At 36.8% G+C, this 21,725-nt stretch overlaps 1 protein-coding gene across 4 annotated transcripts in view; it reads right to left on the bottom strand.

The window, feature by feature from the left end:
• Window positions 1-213: 213 nt before the first annotated feature.
• LOC107659731 (neuroligin-2-like) overlaps window positions 214-21,725 on the bottom strand; it is a 188,474-nt gene continuing 166,962 nt past the window's right edge. For all 4 annotated transcript variants that reach the window (XM_016448758.1, XM_016448759.1, XM_016448757.1 and 1 more), the window contains 5 exons: window positions 12,852-13,037; window positions 10,276-10,541; window positions 9,429-9,588; window positions 5,449-5,815; window positions 214-4,432 (listed from right to left, as the gene is read on the bottom strand). In XM_016448758.1, the coding sequence (XP_016304244.1) occupies window positions 3,601-4,432; window positions 5,449-5,815; window positions 9,429-9,588; window positions 10,276-10,541; window positions 12,852-13,037 (1,811 nt within the window). In that variant the 3' untranslated portion in view covers window positions 214-3,600. The remainder of the gene's footprint in view (window positions 4,433-5,448; window positions 5,816-9,428; window positions 9,589-10,275; window positions 10,542-12,851; window positions 13,038-21,725) is intronic.

Raw genomic sequence — 21,725 nt, 5'->3', positions numbered from 1 at the left:
CCTTGCTTCTTATTTGCACACAAGTGAATCACCAGTGATGGATAGAACATGTTGATCTCCTGATAGTGTTGACAATTCTGTTAATGAAAACAAGACTAATATTTACAGTAATGCTTGTTGGTCAAAGAGGACATTTCCATCAAAGTTATTGTTGGGAAATACACTTCAGGTATAGCAGTTTGATTAAAAGGAAACAGAGTCTGATGTCTGGCTATGAATTTCTTTAATGTTCCCCAGAGTCACAGCATACAGTGTGTAATAACTTCTAAATAAAGAGAAATATCATCACCTTAATTATATATTTTTACTTTACTTTTTAAAAAATCCATTATTATGTTTATTTTTCATCAAGTGTGGCGTTCTGATTCTGAACATGTATAGTAAAACAGGGCAACAGGTGTAAATTTGCTTTAGGACCCAGTAAAAAGTGTTTTTTTTTTCTTAGTGGAACAACATGTGCTTAATTTATTCAGTTTTCTTTAAACCATCAGACTTGACATATTGAGATCCTTGCGCGCTCTTTATGCCATCTTTAATTTGGCATTATTTCGCTAGATGCTTAATTCATTCAAAAATAATAAAATGTATACTTAAGTGTACAAATGTGACCATAAAACAATACTTTCCCCCTATTTTAGATGTTAATCTCTACCACCTTTTGGTAAGAATTCAATGCTACAAGTTCATGGTAGATGAAAGACTTCTCATAACCTCCATGGTTTCCAGTGCTTCCTTTGCTTAAATAAACTGGACATTCCAGTCCATCTCCATATTAAAGATTTTTGTAAACTGGCAGATTTTGTATCTAAAACGACCAGCTAATCATACTTGTGCAGAAATATGACTAGCTGATGATTCAAGTAATATTGTTATGCTACATAATACACAATCTCTTTATGCTCAAATATAAGAGCAATACATCATCTCCATCCACAGATCTCAAAACTAAATGAAGCAACAGAAAGTGAATTTAACAAATGAGATTCATCAATTTTGCTGGTGGCTGAATTAGAACTTGCACCTGTTGTCCTGGTCACAAAGTATTTCAGATTTCATTAGACCAGAAAAAAACAAAACATTAAACAAGTAATTGAATATTTACAAATATTTTCAGTTGATTTGTTCTTTCACTTAAAAATGTACAGTTAATTTCTATTTATCCTTCTCTCACTGTACGCCTAACTGAATACCCAATGAATGGCTCGTAATGGATGTAGAGTCTTTATTCTGCATGTACCACAACATCACACTCTAGTGGTTGAGCGTACAAAAACAAACAAGAGAAATAACAAAAGAGTCTGAACTCATCTCTTAAAACAGTATTGATTATTAGAACTGAGGTTGTTTTGTACGTAGCTCTAGTCAACTCCTTATAGTTTGTTTAAAACGGAGTTCAGTTATACCTACAACCACACAAAAGTCCACAGATGGTACATATCCACAGGTCCAACCTACACTCTCGGATCTCCAGAATGTATCTGCAACTGAAGTGTGTTTATTGTCCAGTTGTTGTTGTTTTCAGTCCACACCGCAGAATAAAGTTCTGTTTTCATGGCATACTGAACCTCCAGTATGTTTGCTCAGCAATGCTTGTAAAGCCTGTTCATGTTTTAGTACATTGAGCAGCATACTGGCATTGGTTCTTGCTCCATCATGATGGTCCTGGGTATCTCAGACTCAATACACTGGCAATCTGAGCCAACAGTGAGACATTTCCTGACTCAAACGGTCGTCCTCCCGTGACACACAGCAGTGGTAGAAAAATATGACTAACAAGGCATGAACAGAACATAAGTGATTGTGTTAATTCCACAGTTACTGTCCAGTGATTCTGCGCCATTTGTTCTTTAACCTGAACATGTATTCTGGAGAAACAATGTGTAAGATTTGTCTACATATAGATCTGGTTTTCTGCAACCACTATTTGCTGTGCTTGTCATAACCAAAAAGGTCAGGTGTGTGGTGCAGATAGATGTGAGATATGTAGAGATGTTGGTCAAACTGATATTATGAGGTGCTTCCAGCCTTTTCCTTTTTTAGCACAACATACAACTATTTTGTATGTAAAATGGCCCAAAGCCAGGTATGTTTTTCTGAAGGAATGACAGAGGGCCACAGATGAAGGAATCTGCAAATTTTGTGTTATGAGAATTGAACTAACTCAGAAGTCTACTTTTCTCTCTCTTGTTGTGCCTCTCTGTCACATATTCTCTTCCCTCACACATTCAAATTAACACAAATGTACAGGACACCTAGCTATTGCCTAGAAAACACACTCTTTATTTGTGCCCACGCACAAATACACAAAAAAGATGCTTATTAAACTTGGCTTAACTGAAAGAGCAAGGACAGAGATAGAACTAGAGAGGCCACAGAGAGAGAAAGATGGGCTGAGGTGTAAGAGCATCAACTGGATCGAAAAATAATGCGAATAAAAGCTAAATAATGGGCAGAGGCCCGTGAAAGAGATGCAAAGCTACATGTGCATTTGCTATTTGCTGTATTTATGCAACTGTCCGGACCATCACAGATAGCTCTGGTAGAGCCACTACATGGTTGATGGTCAAATAATAGCACCAACAACTGCATATGAATGTTAAAAATCATTTGAAAGAATATTGCCAATAGCTCTCTTTCTGGATGCGGTGGGAGGATACCGTCCTATAGAGTGGTCAGACTGAGGAGGATGTTACATTTGCTAATGCTGATGAAAACACCCCTGGGGAGAAGGCTATTGTAGGCATTTTAAGCAAGCAAACTTAAAAAAATGCAAATAAGCTGTGGGAGTTTACAGCTCAGGGTCCTTCTTGGTGCTTTAAAATATTTCATGCATAGATCCCACCGAGCAATCCATGTAAATATATATTTATATCATTCTTTTATATATTTGTCTTTATATTTATACATACAAAAATCTTCCTAAGAAACAACACATAGCCAAGTCAAATATGTGTGATAAAATGACACAAACAGAGGAGGTTGGCACTTTTGATTTCGTCTTCTGTCAGACGCTGTCATTTTCTCTCATTCGCTGCGTCTCTTGTTACACGGTATGATTTAATACTTGACACTATACTGCAGGTAAACACAACATATCCAGCTTCCGTCTTTTATCGAATGCCCCTATGATTCATGTAAAACATAATCCAAGGACACAGATCACATTCGGACAGACAGGGATGGGCTGGTAATGGAATAACAAAGGAGACTGACAAAAAGAATGGATGAAATCTGCACTCCGCCAATTTAGTGAAAGAAGAAAAGTGGGAAAATGTCATAATTGCCCCTCATGACATCAGATCAGCTTAGTCAATCACTGACGCCTCATTTCTTTACAAACAATGTGGAAAAACAAACAGCAAGTTATGAGTCACTGCCGACCGAATCTGTTGCTCACCGTAGAGTCTATAAACAGAGCTCCTCTAGTGTGCACAATTTCTACAAAACCTTTGATTGTGTCTATGAGAACGGCAACAGGATGCGCTGTCACTGCTCTAGGCAGCTGAACCGAGAGCATCTTAAGTTTAGGAGCTTGAAAAGGTGGACAGAGAGAGAAAACTGGATATGTATGAGAGCTAGTCCTCTCGTTTGGGGGCTCTACTATACACGGGTGGTGGAGTGAGGGTGGGGTAAGGTGTTGTTGTGGCCGGTGGTTGTAGGGTAAGTGTTGAAGGCATGGAGGGGTTGCATGCCGGTGATGGTGCTAGGAATCATGGTGATAGTATTAGGGGTCATTAGCGGAACATCGTCGGGTGCCCGCCTCAGTGCCAACGTGTAGTCGGGTGGGCATGCGGGGAGTAAAATATCATGCGGTCGCAATGGCTCCATATCGTGGTGGGCGTCGTGCTCCGAGTGCTTCATTTGCAGGGACATGATCTCTTCCTCTTGGCTGTGTGCTAAGTCATTAACAGGTACGCCTCGTTGCGGGGATAAGCGGTGCCGTCGCATCTCGTGCTGTTTGTCACGCTTGTAGTAAAGTGCGGCGAAGGCAAGGATGTTGAGGAAGAGGAGCGATGCGCCAACAGCTACCGTCACGCTCAGCTCCGTAGAATAGTCCCGGGTGTCGCCTGGGAAGGGAGGAAATCGAGGGGGCTCTGAGCCATCTGGGTCCAGTTCTGTAGGGAAGGTTGGGATGGGATGGCGTGTCGTACGGGGTCCCTGACCCTTCCAGATTGGGGTACGGGCGGTTCCTGGAGGCAGCCGGGTTGTGGCGGTGCTGAAGACCTCCTCGTGAAGGTTGTGGAGGTGAGGAACCAGTTCCAGCCAGAAGGCAACCTTATTTGCTCGGTAGTTGTCCCGGATGCGAGGCTTCAGGCCAATGTGGAGATACTGCTTGTCTTTGGAGTTGAACTTGGTCCAGATCACTTCCTCAAAGCGGTTGGGCTTGGTGTGGATGAACTTGGTGTCCTGAGGAACAGGCAGGTTGGGATCCCTAGAGAAAATAGATATCTTGTGTCAAAAGGGTATTTTAATGAATTCCACACCAAGATTGTGAGCCACTCAGAACTTGAGAAGACTTTTTAAATTGAGAAGCCTTTTTAAATTCTCGAAACAGGAAACAAATTTGAATTCAAAACAGGATATAGAACTGCAATTTGAATTTGGGCCAGGTGATAATTGATATTTATTGGGGGGAAAAAAATCACAACATCGATAATAAACTTTTGAGAAATTTTCAATATTTAGGCAACATCTAGACAATCCGGAACACTGCAACTCAAGGTCTTCTTGGCAAGCTGCCAAAATAAAGGTTTGGTTTACCCTGAATGTTTTGACAGAAATATTTTATTATTGTATAGTAAAATGTACCTCTCAAAGTATTATTATTATTATTATTATTATATGAATATGATTTGAATGAATATTATACAACCAAGATATTTTTTCAACTATGTTTTAATTAATACTGCATACAAATTCTGTTGTGCAGCACCTTATTTTACCCAAAATAAAAATGCAATTTGTTGTTGTAAATTAATTGTTATATTTCCACTTGATTACAGTTTTGAAGGATTGATTGAATTGGTAAAGTTTTCTGAATTCATTTTATTAGACACCATTTTTAATGAAAAATATGTATTAATTTATAAAAAACAGAATCCAGAAAAATAAAACTTAAAACATAAAAAAATAAAACACAACTTATTTGTTTACATTCATTTTCAAGGTCTAACAAACATGTGGAATTTCCTTCCCTATTAATTGCATGAAATTAATATCATGATATATATCAACACTGAATGATATGGAAAAAAATGTCATGATAATATCTTTCGCCATATCATCCAGACCCAATTTTAATGTCAGGAAATAAAACGTTTTTAGAATTAATTTTAATGTAATTTCAAACAAATGTGTTATGCCTGTAATTGAGCTATTTAAAGAAAGAATGAAAGAAAGAAAGAAAGAAAGAAAGAAAGAAAGAATATTTTGCATATTCAGACCCACCCGGTCTTGGCAAAGTTGGTCCAGTATGTCATCACCACAGCGCTAAGCATGACATCATTTTTGGAAAAGTTGCAAGGGAAGAGGTCTGTTGCTCCAATCATGGGCACACCAAAAACATATGGTATCTCATCTCCGTGTGCAGCGTCTGCCCATTCGGGTCGAGTCTCTGTTTGGCAGTGGTGATAGAAGGTGTAGAAATAGACGGGAGACTGGTACTCTGCATGGAGCTTGGCAGTAGCTACGGCTGGCGCTACCCACTGGTGATCAGTGAATAATGCCAGGAGAGTCTTGCGCCGCATTTCCCCATTGTCTCGGTCTGCCCAGTCTGTGTACATGAACTTAATAGTCTCCCTCAGGATGTCTTTACCTACAAAAAGATAGAGAATAATTACAGTAAAGGAAGATCAGACAAGAAAATGAGTGGGAGGAAAGTGAATGAGCATTTGAACATTTGAGCAATTGTATTTGAGTGTGTGTATGAATATGTTTGTCTAAAAAATGTGGAGAAAATTCGCCCATGAATGCATGCTATTTGTAAAAATAACAATATATATGATAGCTCACATCCATAGGACATTAAATACCAGGTATAAAATCTCCACATCACAGGTCACATAAAATAGCATGCTGATGGATATTGCTGGTCTTTTATCGCCCTCTGGCGGAAAACGTTAACAACAGCACCTAATCAAGAGTAAGCAGAATACCTAGTACCAATTTTATTGCTGTACTCAGCATTGCGCCTCATTAAAGGGGTCATATGATGCGATTTCAAGGTTTCCTTTCTCTTTGGAGTGTTACAAGCTGATTGTGCATAGGTAAGATCCCTGAAGTTGCAAAGACTAAAGTCTCAAAACCAAAGAGATATTCTTTATCAAAGTTAAGACTCTGCCACGCCCCCCTAAAACGGCTCGTTCTAACACGCCCCCACATATCTACCTCACTATGTGGAAATATTTGCGTAATGCCGCCCAAATGTGCACGCAAAGAAAGAAGGCGTGGTTTCAGTAACCGCAGTTAGTGTTGAAGCAGCATGTCAGGGAGACGCTGTGTGTTTCTAGGCGAAAGCAAAAGCACTTTATTTGGCCTTCCGAAAGTAGATGCATTTAGGAATCTTTAAGATTACTTACAACAGAACAGCAATGCATTTTATGGACGACCGTTTCGTGAACCTAGGAGAGGAGGTAATTCTGACTTTGCTATGACAATCTGGCGCTTCTGAATCAGCTACTGTTTTGTTACTAGTTTAAGTATTTGCTATCGACTGTTCAAATGCGGAGTTTTGCGCATCGTGTGTGTGTGTGCGCGCGCGCGTGTGTGTGTCTGTGAGAGAGAGAGCCAGAGAGAGAGAGAGAGAGACTTTTTTTTTGACTTTTTCAAATAACTTTTATTACAATAAAATTAACAACCATTAGCTATTTCTTCACAGTAAAATCCATTCTCAAATATTTACCAACTTAAAACAAAACACAACTCTCCATTCACAACTGAGCATAAGGCTTCTCTACAACACCATATAGATTCAAACGTCATTAAATTATTCATCATTTTATAAAATCGAAAATCAACAACAATTCTGGATTTCACCATTACTTTAAACACCCTTAACACATCGCTATCATTTCTCTGTTCTATATGATTTCTCCTGCTAGTGTATATAGCCATTTTTGCTTTTCCAAGTACAAAATTTAACAACTGACATTCATCACGTCTCTTTCTCACATATTTAAAACCAAAAATTAAAGTCTGTACAGAAAACACTTCATTAAAACAGTTGAAAAGTTTTTCTAACATTTCAAACAAAGGTTTCAGCCTAAAACAATATATAAAACAATGAAACACAGTCTCTCTTTCAGAGCAAAAAGGGCAATCATGACTTGAATCAGGATTTAAAATAGAAACAAAGGCATTAACTGCGATTATTCCATGTAAAACCCTCCAATGAATGTCAGCTGTTTTTTTGGTTAATGGTGGCTTATATAACGCTCTCCACTCTGGTCTAACATTTTCATTTAATCCCAAAACATTCCGCCAAGGTGTATCAACTTTTTGATTTAAACCTTTCTTGTTAAAAATTTTTACACATGCCTTATACAATTGTTTTCCATTGACATCATTAAAATCCAAACATATGTTCTTTAGTTCCAGAAAAATTCCAGAATACTCATTTAAATTGGGAGATAAAAACAATTTAGGAAAGGAATCCATATCATTCGGAGAAATAAGTCCTTCACAAAAGTCTTTGAGCATATTATCTTCCTCTGATGTGAGAACAGATCTCATCTTCTGTAATATTTGAGTCATTGTTCGAACTGATTTAATCTTCACACAAGCAGTCACTTCTTCAGCATTAGCTAGTCCAGCTCCCGCCAAAAGTGCAAGTTTTTTTAACACTGTGATTCCAGCTCGAATAAAAAGTCCAGTAAATGTGCTGCTTGTGCTTATTACATCCAGTCTTGCACCATTTATCAGTGGCTCTTCCAACAACCAAAATAAAGAGTTTGTAGTTTCAGACTTCTTCACATTAAAACATCTCCAAACCTTAAAAAGGTTTTGATAGAAAACAGGTAAACATGAAGTGTCAATCTTATTAGGGTCCATCAAAAACAAGGATTTGTCCAAGTTCAAACCTTGAACAGATTTCAGTATGACACTGGTTACTGTTCTCCAACTCACATTTTCTGAATCCTTAAGAAATCTCTGCAAAAACTGTAATCGAAAAACAGCAGTCCTGCTTTGCAGATGGACCAGTCCTTGTCCACCTTCCTCTTTTGGTAAATACAAAATATTATGTATTACCCAATGAAACTTTTCCCAGAAAAAATCTATTAAAATTGATTGTATCTTTGCCAATAAATAGGTTGGTGGATCAACACAAGCCAACCGATGCCACAAAAAAGACGCAACCAAATTATTTATTATAATTGTTCTTCCTCTGTACGACATTGCTGATTTAAGCCACTTCCACCTTTCCAATCGACCTTTTATCTTTTCAATTACTCCTTCCCAATTTTTCTGCACAGTAGCTTCATCACCCAAATACACTCCCAAATATTTAAAACCATCCCTTTTCCATATTAAACCACCTGGTAGATCTGGTATTTTATCTTTCCACTTTCCAAGCAACACTGCATCACTTTTTTTCCAATTGATTTTGCCAGAAGAATAGATTCAAACTCACTTGAAAAACACCGGCGTATAACGCCCTAAATTTTAACAAACCTTGTATCACCCAGCCACAACACACAAAGTACAGACAAAGATCAATAAACTCATATAACATAAAAAAAAGAAAGTTTGAAAAAGAAGCCTCAATGGCACAAAACGCTCACACTCACCACGCGCTCCACTCGCCCTCACCATTCGCACAAGCGCACAACGAGAGAGAGAGAGAGAGAGAGAGAGACAGGGGCTCGTGATTATGGTAAGGGGCGTTACATTTCCGACGAGTGCTTGCGGTGTTCGGCCAATCACAATGCACTGGGTCAGCTGGCCAATCAGAGCAGACTGCGCTTGTCGGAAGGAGGGACTTTGCAGAAAACTAAGCGTTTGAGAGAGGCGGGGCATAGAGGACCTACAATAATGTACAGTATTTGAAAAATAATGTGTTTTTTGAACATTAAAGCATGTCAACATATTCTGTTACACCAAATACACAAAATAATGATCTTTAAAAAAGCATCATATGACCCCTTTAAAAGTCAGAATGATGTTTACCCAACCAGACTTGAGTCTTCACTAGGCAAAATAAACATAAGAACTACAAGGATTGCTCTGCATTAAACCTGTATTCAGAAGCTTTAATTTCACAATTTAATCTAAACATCCATTTTTTTTCACCCTGATAAAACTGTCAAACTCTGGCACAATTTAATATGAAATATGCTGATATAGAAACCTAAGTGTTTACTTTCTAATGATAATTGTAAAACAGGCAATAAAAATAAAAGTGAAATAAAAAAGGGGACTTAAGATCTTACCTTTAGGATATCCATAGAGGTTATCCACAAAGTTGGAGATGGTGTAGTCAAAAGCTGCAGCGGAAATCCCTTCTTCACTCTCAGTGCCCCCATCATCCACAAACTTCAGCCCCTCCCCTTGATTTACACCAATCAGAAGATCATAGTTCAAGAACTCCCCCTAGTGGAGAAAGAATTTAACATTCTCATACAAACTTATTGCAAGTAACCAGCAGGTAAAAGCAGTCATTTGTTGATTTCTTACACATATGGCATTCTTCAACCTTTGTTCCCTAGAATTATTCTAAAGAAAAACTGAATTCATAAAAGGTGTTAACATCAGGGCAATTTTACGTTGCACTTTTTTTTTCATCTTTTCTCTCTGAAATTCCAGAGATTTTTAAATTAATAAAAATTCCACCTGTAAACACCCAATTATTTTGGTCTTTATTCATATTTTTAATAAATGATAAGTGAAAATTTAAAGATTATAAATGTCATTCATAAAAAAAAAAAAAAAAGTATAAATGTATAAATTATTTAAGAATTTACTGACCTTAATTGAAGAATCACACACATATCTGACATTGTTATATAACATGATAGCATATCATTGCATATCAAAAGTAAATGGTGTCATTTTCATGGAACATTCAGTCTGCATTTACAAAAGTAGTTCTGATCAAGCTTTATTCAAAATCCTGTGCATGAAGCCTCACTAAGATTTGGTTTAAAAGGTAGTTTGGATGGTTTACTGGACATAGTTTAAACCTAATCCTTGGCTTGGAAATGTTTGATAGACTACGCTGAATTTAAACGAACATAAGTCTTGGAAACCATCTTCACAAATAACAGTAATCAAAATCACCTGCTGCATCAGGATCTCGGGGTCATCTGGCACAACATCTCCGTCCACCACAGGTCCAAATGCAATATGGTAGCGGGCAGGCTGGATGTCCTGATCCACCAACTCTCTGAAATTTTTCTTGCGGAGACAGTCCACCAGGTCTGCGGTCTCCCCATATGTGCATCCCACTTTACGGGCCAGAATCTTAGTGTACTTCAAGGGCTGGTAGCTAATGGACCAGCTGGAGATGGCTGAACCACTCTGAGCAATGGCTCTCTGAAACAGGCCTGGGACGGAAGGGAGCAATAACAAGCTGTTAACTACACAGAAGGAAAGCTGCATACATAATAACATAACATACCTGGTTTATACATATAAGGGTAGTTGACGCATAACATGTCATGGATCTAATATATATATTAGAAAGTGCCCTCTAACTGGTCACCATCAGTTTTTCATAAATTATCAATGGTTTGAAATGGTTTTCATCATTTCCAGTAGTCCTGAGGTGTGACAAATTAATTTTTAAGCACACATACCTCATAATAGTTTCAAAATAATATGAGATCATAACATCTTCATTTATATTAATTAGCAAAATGCTGTTTAAAACAATTTTAAAAGTCTTAAAAGAGTTTAGCATGTCACACTGCAGGACATTTTCAATTCTCAATTTTCCAGAAGTAGCCATTTAACTGTGATATGAAAGTATACTGTAGTATGGTTATTTAAATGTTATGTTATATAGTTAGTATATCCGGGGCTTGTTAATTGGATGTAATTACTGTCAGTTCCAGTAGCGCTTAACACAGTGTCAGATGGAATTGCATCAATGAAAAAACTGAGAACAGAGGAAAATGAGGATTTGATTTGGCACAAACTCCATTTTTCAGTGATTACTGAGATAACATTGTACTAATTCCATCTTGCATTGAAATAATAACAGTAAATCTATTATTCTCTTGTAGCCTTTTCATTTACAAACACTTTACAAACAAAGCAGAAACATATTACCGAAGGGCTCGTCTTTTCCTTGTTCTGCCCTCCTTCCTCTCTTTCTGTCTTTTTAATTATTGAAGAGCATGTTACCTTTCCCAGGGAAATCAATAAGGGGCTACTGTAGCTTTGTCTCTGCTAACATGCCTGTGCATTTCTCTTTACCTAGCTTGTCCAAACAATCACACAAACAGACATCAAGCGTAACGTTAGTTCTGGCAGGTCACATGAGTCAAGCTTGCATCAGCTGATGATCCACGTCTACCTATAGGAATACGACGCCTATCGCGGCATTCCTATATAAGGTCTATTCAGTATTATTCAGCAGGTTTATCGCTTGCTCAGGAACAAATTACCCTCCCCCATCCCCAACTCCTCCTTTCATCACAGTCAGGACTTGGCTGTCTGATATTCCTCATTGAATCAGACTCCTTTTCTTGAATAATGTTGTTACACTAAAATGTCATTAAGAACATTAATGATATCTGCATTTGTTTCTGTTCTGTTTACCCAAAGGGGGTTATTGCTATATTGTTATTTATAATTTATTGCCTATTCTCTTTATTATTAGTGTTTTTATTACCTTAAATTATATGTATGTCTGCACTATGTTTGTATTTTCTGTACTGGAAGCTCCTGACACCAAGATGAATTCCTTGTGTGTGTGTAAACACACTTGGCAATAAAACTCTTTCTGATTCCAAATCTGATTCTGATTTTGCTGCTCTCCCTGCTCATTCATGATAGGCTGCATGGATGGCCCAGAACAGAACCATAGTGCCAATCCAAACTGTATGCTAAGTGTCAATCATCTTCGATGATAGTGGTCCTGACAGAAATTTAGTTAAGCGGTGCTCAAAAACTCACTTTGTTGTTTTTTTTCTTTGCTCCACTTGAGTGAACGTTATCCACTTACTTAATCTTAAAGGGATAGTCCACCCAAAAATGAAAATTCATAACTTACTCACCCCGATGTCATTCCAAATATGTATGCATTTTTTACCTAGACACCACAAGAAGATATTTTGCAGAATGATAACCAAACAGTTTTGATCCCCTTTGACTTCACTCTATTTTTTGTCCATACAATGGATGTCGGTGAGACCGAAAGTGTTCAGTAACTAAAATTTTTCAGAATATGTTCTTTTGTGTTCCACAAAAGTCATACAGGTTTAGAACGACATGAGAGTGAGGAAATTATGACAGAATTTTCATTTTTAGGTGGACTATCCCTTTAACACTTACCTACAAACCTTTATTTGTTTATCTGTTCCTGTTTCCGTTGACTTGGGCTCTTTACAGGGAAATAACATGATTGGTTTCTCCAGAGTAACAACTGTCATGACTTACCTAGTGTGATTGACAGCTGAGGGCTGTAGGACTGATGTTAGGGGAGGATGACAGTGATGACGAAGATGGTGCGGGTAAAGGTGGACTTTTTTGACGAGCAATGCAACAAAACAGAGTTGGACAGGACGGTGAGACATTTTGTGAGGTAACACGCATGCACACAGCATTAATAATGAGATGGAAACCTGTGCAGGGATAGTATTAGTCTGTTAAAGCATTAACACATGGACAAACACATGCATTTGTCTTACCCTCAGAGTGGTGGGACAGGATGAGTAGGTTGACACAAGATGCTCCAGCCCCAGAGCCAAAGATAGTGATCCGTTCAGGGTCGCCACCGAAGTGTCCAATATTCTCATTCAGCCAACGCAAGGCCTGGATTTGATCCAACAGGCCATAGTTCCCTTTAGCAGACTGATCTCCTGTGCTAAGAAAACCTGCAGTAAAGTAGAGGAGAAATGGAAGAAAGGGGGAAAGGAAAAATACAGACAGATTTGTTAATGGAAAGCAGTATTATAATTGTTAGCTAAAACTATTATGAATTGTTTTTGGTCATTGAAATACAGCTGATATAAAATAAAATATAAATATTAGATGAAAATTAGAAATGTTTCCTTGCTAATGACTGCTATAAGTTAAAGTACTAAAATACTAAAACTAAAACAAATAAATTATATAAATAATAAATGAGGAAAAAACAAAACTAAAATGTAATGTAATTTTTTAAAATAATTTTTCAAATTTAAAAATACTAGAGCATATAAAAATACTAAAATAATTGAAAGAGATTGCAATAATGCCATCAGTTAGCATTGTTTAGCAAGTTAACTGCTGAACAGTGAGAGAAGACAGTAGGCACTGTAAAGAAGAGAAGAAAGTAAGAAAAATAGCAAAACAAAACAAAAAACATAAAATACATTTGATTTGGCAGTTGACCACTGATCTTATTTAGTCAAATGTCTGATAACAGCAGGGTAAGAATGAAAGTGAGCGCTTTAGATAGCAGAGAGAGAGAGCGAGCGAGAGAGAGAGAGAGAGAGAGAGAGAGAGAAAGAGAGAGAGAGAGGGGGAGGGATGGCTGAGACAGGGTGAGTGAGTGGATGCTCTAATTTGGAAAAACGGTTTAATCTGCCTCCAAGTCACCAGGAACTTTACTGATCAAAGTGTGACACACACACACACACACACACACACACACACACAGAGAGAGAGAGAGAGAGAGAGAGAGAGAGACAGAAGCATATCTCTAGAGCACATGTAGAAACTGCCTAATACATGGCAGAGTCCGAAACTAATGGCCTGGCTGCACTGGTGCCTAGTCAGTTAAACTTCTGGATGAAGGCGCCTTCTCATGAAACTGGTTTCAATCCAGCTTTTAAGGCACCATAATTGAACATTCAATGCCTTCAAATGCACCTCCTACTTCTTGGGCAGTTATTATTGAAATCATTCTAATATACTGATTTGTTGATCAAAAAACTTTTCTTATTTCTAAAAAAGCTGTCTATAATAGTTTTGGAGAAACCATGATACATTTCTCTGGATTCTTGAATGAATAAAAAGTTCAAAAGAACAATTTTTTTTTATATGTGCAGGATATGTGCTTTATAAGTACTAATAAACAGCTAGTATGCATGCTAATAAGCAACTAGTTAATAGTGAGAATGGGTCCCTATTCTAAAGTGTTACCAGATTTTCAAAAAACTTCATACATTTGGTAGGATTTATTAGCTGTTTTCCTAATGGGGACGAAAAAATGAAAAAAATTACTGGTATTACTATCCTTGTGGGGACATTTGGTCCCCATAACATCGTGAATACCAGGTACACACACACACTTCATCATGTTTTTCATTGTAGTGGGGCGTTACACGTAGACGTTTATGTTTTCTGTACCGATTAAATGAAAGTGAATCTGTCAAACAGTTTTCCTTCAACCACAAACACACTTCTTTAATCTGTTCGCAACCATTAAATACATTCTTTTCAATTTTTTTTTAATTGATTTTTCTTTTGCAACAATATAAAAATCTTTACTGTCATTTTTTGTCAGCCACTGAATGGGTCCCTGCTGGTTAAAAATATTAATTTCTTAAAAAATATATAGAAAAACATCTTACTAACCCCAAACCTTTGAACGGTAGTGTAGAAACTAATTTACAGTTTTCAACCACTCTGTCAGACACTTTTCTCAAGTCTTATTATAGGCTAGAAAAAACTAAAAGAAGAAACAAGATGATGGCATCTTAGTAGACAGAATGTTACGCAAACATTTAACTCAGATGTGCCTTGATGCCTTCCTCCATATACTGCCTGTGAAAGTGCAGCTTTCAGACGGCTGTATTCTCGCTGTATTCTCACTTCTCAAAAATACATGAGCACATACACTAAACTCTTCTTACTCTTCTCACCTACGACCTTTCTGCTGCATTTCTGTGAATATTGTAACACTACCTGAATTCGTAAGTACTGTGTGATAGTCTGAGGTTGCTACGAGAGATAAGAGAGGTCAGATTATGGTCGTGGAAAGACAGTTAACAATGTATATTTATCTGTCACGGAGTTCAGAGCTTGACAGTATGACAGCTGTGACTTGACATGATCCTCATTTGCTATAAATAAAATAACCATGAACACACACACACACACACACAATGGTTTCCATGTTTTATGGGGACATTCCATAGGCGTAATGGTTTTTATACAAACTGTATTTTCTATCCCCTTATTCTAAACTTACCCCTAAACCTACACCTCACACAAAATATTTAGCAGCATTTTTATTAATAGTTAGTAAGGTAGATGTTAAGTTTAAATATTGGGTAGGATGGAATTAGGATATGTGCAGGATATGTGCTTTATAAGTACTAATAAACAGCTAGTATGCATGCTAATAAGCAACTAGTTAATAGTGAGAATGGGTCCCTATTCTAAAGTGTTACCAGATTTTCAAAAAACTTCATACATTTGGTAGGATTTATTAGCTGTTTTCCTAATGGGGACGAAAAAATGAAAAAAATTACTGGTATTACTATCCTTGTGGGGACATTTGGTCCCCATAACATCGTGAATACCAGGTACACACACACACTTCACCATGTTTTTCATTGTAGAGGGGCATTACAAGTAGACGTTTATGTTTTCAGGACTGATTAAACGAAAGTGAATCTGTCAAACAGTTTTCCTTCAACTACAAACACACTTCTTTAATCTGTTCGCAAGCATTAAATACATTCTGCCACACGCAGAATGAATTTCTCTGCAAATCATTCATAAATTAATTAATATGCTAAATTTGGGCAATTCATAGAAAACTAGTTTTACGTATGATTTACACAGAATTTCATTCTGCTCGTGTTTCATTAAAACAGGTTCTTGAAATGTACGCCTTAGAAACAATTCTTCATGTCGATTTTTCATGTTGATTTTTATTGAAAGCATAAGAGGCGAATTCACTAAAAGTTGTGTTAGTTTAGCATGCGTATAATCATTGCTTGATTTGCATAACTCAAACAGCACAATGAAATAAATGGTGCTAACAGCGGCACACGATTCATTCTTAGAGAATTGCTCCCAAAGTGAACCATTATTATGACAATTTTTAATCAATTCCAACCCCTCTATACACTATTAGCATGCAGTCCACATTCACACACAGAATGCAGAGAGAGATATTTGGATTATTCCTCAAAGAGCATCAAAATAGACTGTGCAAAAACATCACATCAAAGAGCGTCAGTTATGGAAATTAGATTATCTGTGGCTGTTTAGATTTATTACATCACCTTTAGTAGATCTCTCACAGCAGTCAAATGATTTGCTAGTACAATGCAACCTCTTGGTCAAACATGTCAGTTGGCCTCAACATCTCCTTGTGAACCTTAAAATAACTGTTAAATTGTTTTTTGGCCTGAGCTTTGTGAGCAGCCATTAAAACCACCATGGTCATTACTGAGATTTCACCCCCTAACATCTTCTGCTTTAGATTTATCTTCATTATCATTATTTCTATGCTCTGTCAGCCACATTATCCTGTTCAAACGTATGGGTACGCCTCTGTAAAATTGTCTTTAAAAGAATCCTCAGCAGAAATTTGGACTGGAGAATAAGGTCCCACTTTTCTGATTAGCTTCTGTGGCTGTGTGTGTGTCTGTGTGTATATGTGCACAATGCCTGTTGAACTGCATTGAAGACCTTAGGTGACATTTCCTATAATGGCTTTAAAGAGATCATTTGCATTTGCAATACAGCACAACCAATTATTTTATATCATCATAATATTAAATTATACCCATTCTGACATTTGACATTTTTGGATCATTTTCTAAATGCCTGGATTTGAACAGAACAAACAATGTCTGTATAAAGTGTGCAAGTATTTCAGCTCTGGAAACCAATGAATAGGAAACCAACAGACTGAACTGATGGGTCATTCCTACAGTAATGTACATTTTCAAGTTATCATCAGTTATATGTCTCAACATAGTGGATAAAACAGTAAACACAATTTCTAAAGATGGAAATCACACTAGTTAAATTTCTCAGAATATCACAACTAAGGGAGCATGGGGTGAATTTTAAATCATTATAGTACTTTGAGCAGATGTTGCTGTGTTTGCCATGTCCCCGGGTGCTACAATATGAAACTTCTGACATGGAAAAACAGGAAATATATAAAAAAATATTCCATGTGTTTCTTCATTTTTTCTCTTTCCCTAATTGTCTCAAACAAAACATGCTTTCTTGGGCATTTAAATTTAGTCAATCATTTTCTCACTTAATATCACTTTCCATCCTGTTAGTATTTTGTAATTTCTCTTTATATAAGCCAGTTGCTTAATGACATCATCCTTCAGGAAGTGACAATATAATTTCAGGTGGTAAAACAACAGCATAAACATAATGTTTTGAGGCAATAGCTGGTTTATTTCACGCTTAAACATTTAATTTTGTTTTATATAATTACAGATATCACTAATGACAACAGCCAAATGTGACCTGTTCTGGCAAAATGAGTCGCGATGAGCAAATTTTGAAAATAAGTTATTTTTCACATTTTCTATTTTCACAATCTCTATTAAAAAAAACCTTCAAAATGATGCATGCTTTGTTGGAATCGACCGAAAAATGACTGAGCTACACCCGTCTGAAGTCGATAGAGTCAGCAAAGTCAATTTTGAGAAAAATCGAGTTAAAGTTTTCTGAAGGTTTCAAAGCAAAATCAAATAGCAACATCGCATCTTTTCCTCCACTTATTTTCTTAATAATAATTAATTACTATATTAGTAATCACAATATAGATATTTTTTATTTTATCTTTGTTATTAATAATTAGAACAAAGATGCAAATAAGCAATAGAACAAATATAAGAGAAAAAAAAACTAATTCAATAGTACATTACTTTTTTATCATCTACATCTAAACAGAAGCATTCAAGTATGAAAAACAAATAGGCTAATCAAATGTAAAAATCTATTTAGTGTATACACTACAAATTAACTGATTATTAAAACTACAGAAACAGTTCAATCAAGAGCAGTGAGTGATTCCCTCTTTTCTTTTATTGTTTGATTAACATTAATGAGACAGATGACCTATATATTAAGACCTACTGTAATGTACGGATCGAATATAATGTTACAGATCAGATGTTTTTCCCCAACAGTAAACCAAATGTTCACTTAAGACATAACAGATTATGTTTGCGTGAATACTCGCCAAGACAGATATATTGAAATACTGTAATTCTGTGCATATGCTGGAATGCTGTGCTTTAAAACTATACCAAACTTGTGCTGAGGGGAAGCACCAGTCGTCAAGAAGCGAGCAGAGAACAAGGTACACCTCTCAGAAAATATACAAATAAAGATAATTTTAGACTAACTAAAGGGCTTTATGAAAACCTCAAAATTGACTTTTGACTGTAGTAATGAATAAAGTGGCTGAGCTTAGCCAGGGCACATTTCTGAAAGTTTGGTATAGCCTTTTACAGAAATTCCTCCTTGAATAACAACACAAGCATATTCAAGTTACAGAGTTTTAAAGGCACTGCATTACAGGAATGACCCAGATGGTCTTATTTTGCTACCATGTTGCCCACCTGTGTGGCATCATTTGACTGACTCCACATTTTGGTGCTATAAATGGCAACAATGTGCCTAAAAATATATAGGCCTATATATAGCAAATTTGAGCTCATGCAATACTGAATAAATTGAACATCAGGAGTAATGCACTGCTGCTTTTTGAATACATGAATGCTTAGTGACGACATACTGTGTCTGAATGTAAGCACAGAGATGTGTGCATGGATCTGTATAACTGCTCAGTTAGAACAAGATACGGACCAAAATAATAGGGTGGGATCTTCTTTTGCTTTCTATTTCTCTGTTTGATTCTTTTTAGCTCTCTTTCTCTCTCCCTCCCTCTTCCATTTACTCATTTGCTGAGCCCTCACACACTCTACTGGCCCTTCTGCCCAGGGTAATGGGGGTTGAAATAGGGGTGACAGTGGGCATTTGTAGTCCGGCACTGCATGATGGAACACAGAACACACAAACGCTCATACACACACCTCCACAGGTGCTCTAAATGCCAGTTGGGCCGCCACAATCCATGCGCAGTATCAGAGATTTAGAAAAGAGTGAAGGCATAATGTATTTGAACACACACTCCAGATAAAACAACACTTATTTAAACACAATCTGCCAGACTTGCACAGTTCAAAAACAGATGTGCTCACTGTTTAAATAATGTGTGTATGTGTGCCAGGGTTGTGTATCATTCAGAACTGAATTGAGCATGCCATTTGTTTCCTGAATTTGAATTGAGGCAGCATACAGGATGCAGCATTGCAATTTAAATTTGAATGCAAAGAAGCAGAATTACAATGAATTGTGAAGAAATTCATATAACTGTTAATTTGAACCATAACAGCAACTTTGTAAAGTCAAACTTTAAATATTGGCTTGACAAAGCTTTGTTTTAAAGTTAAAAACTCTTGAAGTTGAGGTTTTATAGACAGAAAAACAATAGATATAGAAAGACAGACAGACAGACATATAGATAGATAGCAAGACAGACAGATAGATAGGCCTGACTGACTGTTCTGATTCTTTGCAAAGAATCACTTGAAAACAAACAAAAAAAAGGCTAGACAGAAATGGCAACTTTTTTATGAATCAGTAAATTAAATAATGTGTTTTATTTTTTGAGTTGAGAAGACTGTGGGTGGAACTGAGGTTGGTTAATGATTAATAATTAACATACTGGCTCCTTTGTGTGTAACAGATGGCGCTTGAACCATAAATGCCATCTCTTAACATCCTGACTCTGTCTTTCTCTATCTCCTCTGAACTTTTGTGCATTACTGTCACATTTTTGTTCCGCAATGCGAGAGACTGACCCTGCGTGACTGCTTCCCTGAGAGTGTCCAGGCAGCATCATGCTTCAGTGGCTGCATGACTTCCTGTGATCCCACGCTGTTTCCTCCCACAGCTCTGAACATTCCCTCCTCTTACTCTTTATTTTCATGGCACTCAGGCCAACAGTGGCTCAAACACTCAAACAAATCTTTTCCCACTCTCTCTTGCCTTGCAGCATAATTAAAAAATGCAAATCATATGATAAACTACAATTAATTTTGATGCTGCAGATTGCAGCCGTTTGTGCCGAATGTGGTGAATATTTGAATAAATCTGTCTGATAACAAGCTGTGTGTGCTGATGAGCATGAAATGAAGGGGGGCAAAAATATGAGGTTACATCTGTTTGGTGTAAAAAGGTGGAGGATCTGGACATGGAGACGCTGACTGGAAAGTCAAAGGGTCAGAACTGTGTCGACATATTCAGGTGAACCTGTCAAGAAAGTCTGGGTCATATTCAATCCCCAAAATCATAGACGAATTGTAAAATTCAAGAATTATATTAATAAGATTACATTAAGATTATAAGACTATGTAACATTTTTTATTTTAATTAGGATTTTTTTTTTGTTGTTTTTTTGTGCAAACAATTCTCATTACCATAATGGACGTAAACTGAGAACAAATTTTAAAATCTCACATTTCAGTAATGTTAATATGTGAAATGTTAATATCTGAACTAGTGGTCGACCGATATGGGTTTTTTGACAGCCGATGCCGATGCCGATGCCGATATCTTGGAAAGCAGGGAGGCCGATGGCCGATATAAAGCCGATATAATTTTATTTATTTAAATTTATATTTAAGAAATTTGAAATCATTTGAAAATGGATTAAAATAATTGTGTAAAATAAACATACTTATACTTTAGAAGACTATATATTATTATTTTTTTTTTCTCTGATCCGTCCATCCACAACCTCCTATAAAGCCATATAACTTTACTCTTTGTCTGTCTGAATTTTTTTTCTTTGCCCTGAAAAAATCTGCCAGTCAAAATTTCCAGAGTTTCTATGATGGAAGTGAAAGCGATGGACTCATGCATTCATAACTCACACTATAAATAAATGAATACAATAAATTATACATTAATGTCATAATGTTTTTCTTCATTATTGGGAATATTTCAGCACGGAAAGAAAGATATGTACTCACACACAATGCCTGGACTACTGTTGAGCCTTTCAGAATTCACAAAAAACCAACAGGGCACTCAGTATTCTGGGAAGTTTGTGTGCATTGGGAATCATATATATATTTTTTTCAAATAAAGCCAAGGTAACACTCATTTTACATACCGCACGCAATGAAAATGACATGAATATGACAGTGGGCAAAAGCATAAAGTGCAGCATAATTTGAAATCACTAACTTAGTTGAAAGTTTTTCGATCGTGCGTCTCCAGTGAAGCTGAACTCTCCTCCTGTCAGCATTCAATTTGCACGGACCGACTGTCACACAGAGAACACGCGATCATGCAGGATACATATGCACACTTCACAAGATCTCACAACTGGATCCGACGAAGTTTGCAAGGTTTGTGAAATTAAATGTCCATTAGTCATTCAAAGATTTGTTTAAATTATATTAATGCGTATTTGCTGAATGCTGACGACAAATGAATGATAATGTTTGCCTTTCTATTACTAATAATATTAAAGCAATCGTTATAATACTTTTTTGTATACATTTTAATTCCTT

Source organism: Sinocyclocheilus anshuiensis, unplaced genomic scaffold (assembly GCF_001515605.1).
Source record: "Sinocyclocheilus anshuiensis isolate Anshui unplaced genomic scaffold, SAMN03320099.WGS_v1.1 scaffold960, whole genome shotgun sequence".
NCBI lineage: Eukaryota > Metazoa > Chordata > Actinopteri > Cypriniformes > Cyprinidae > Sinocyclocheilus > Sinocyclocheilus anshuiensis.
This window is presented reverse-complemented; position numbering and strand designations above follow the sequence as displayed.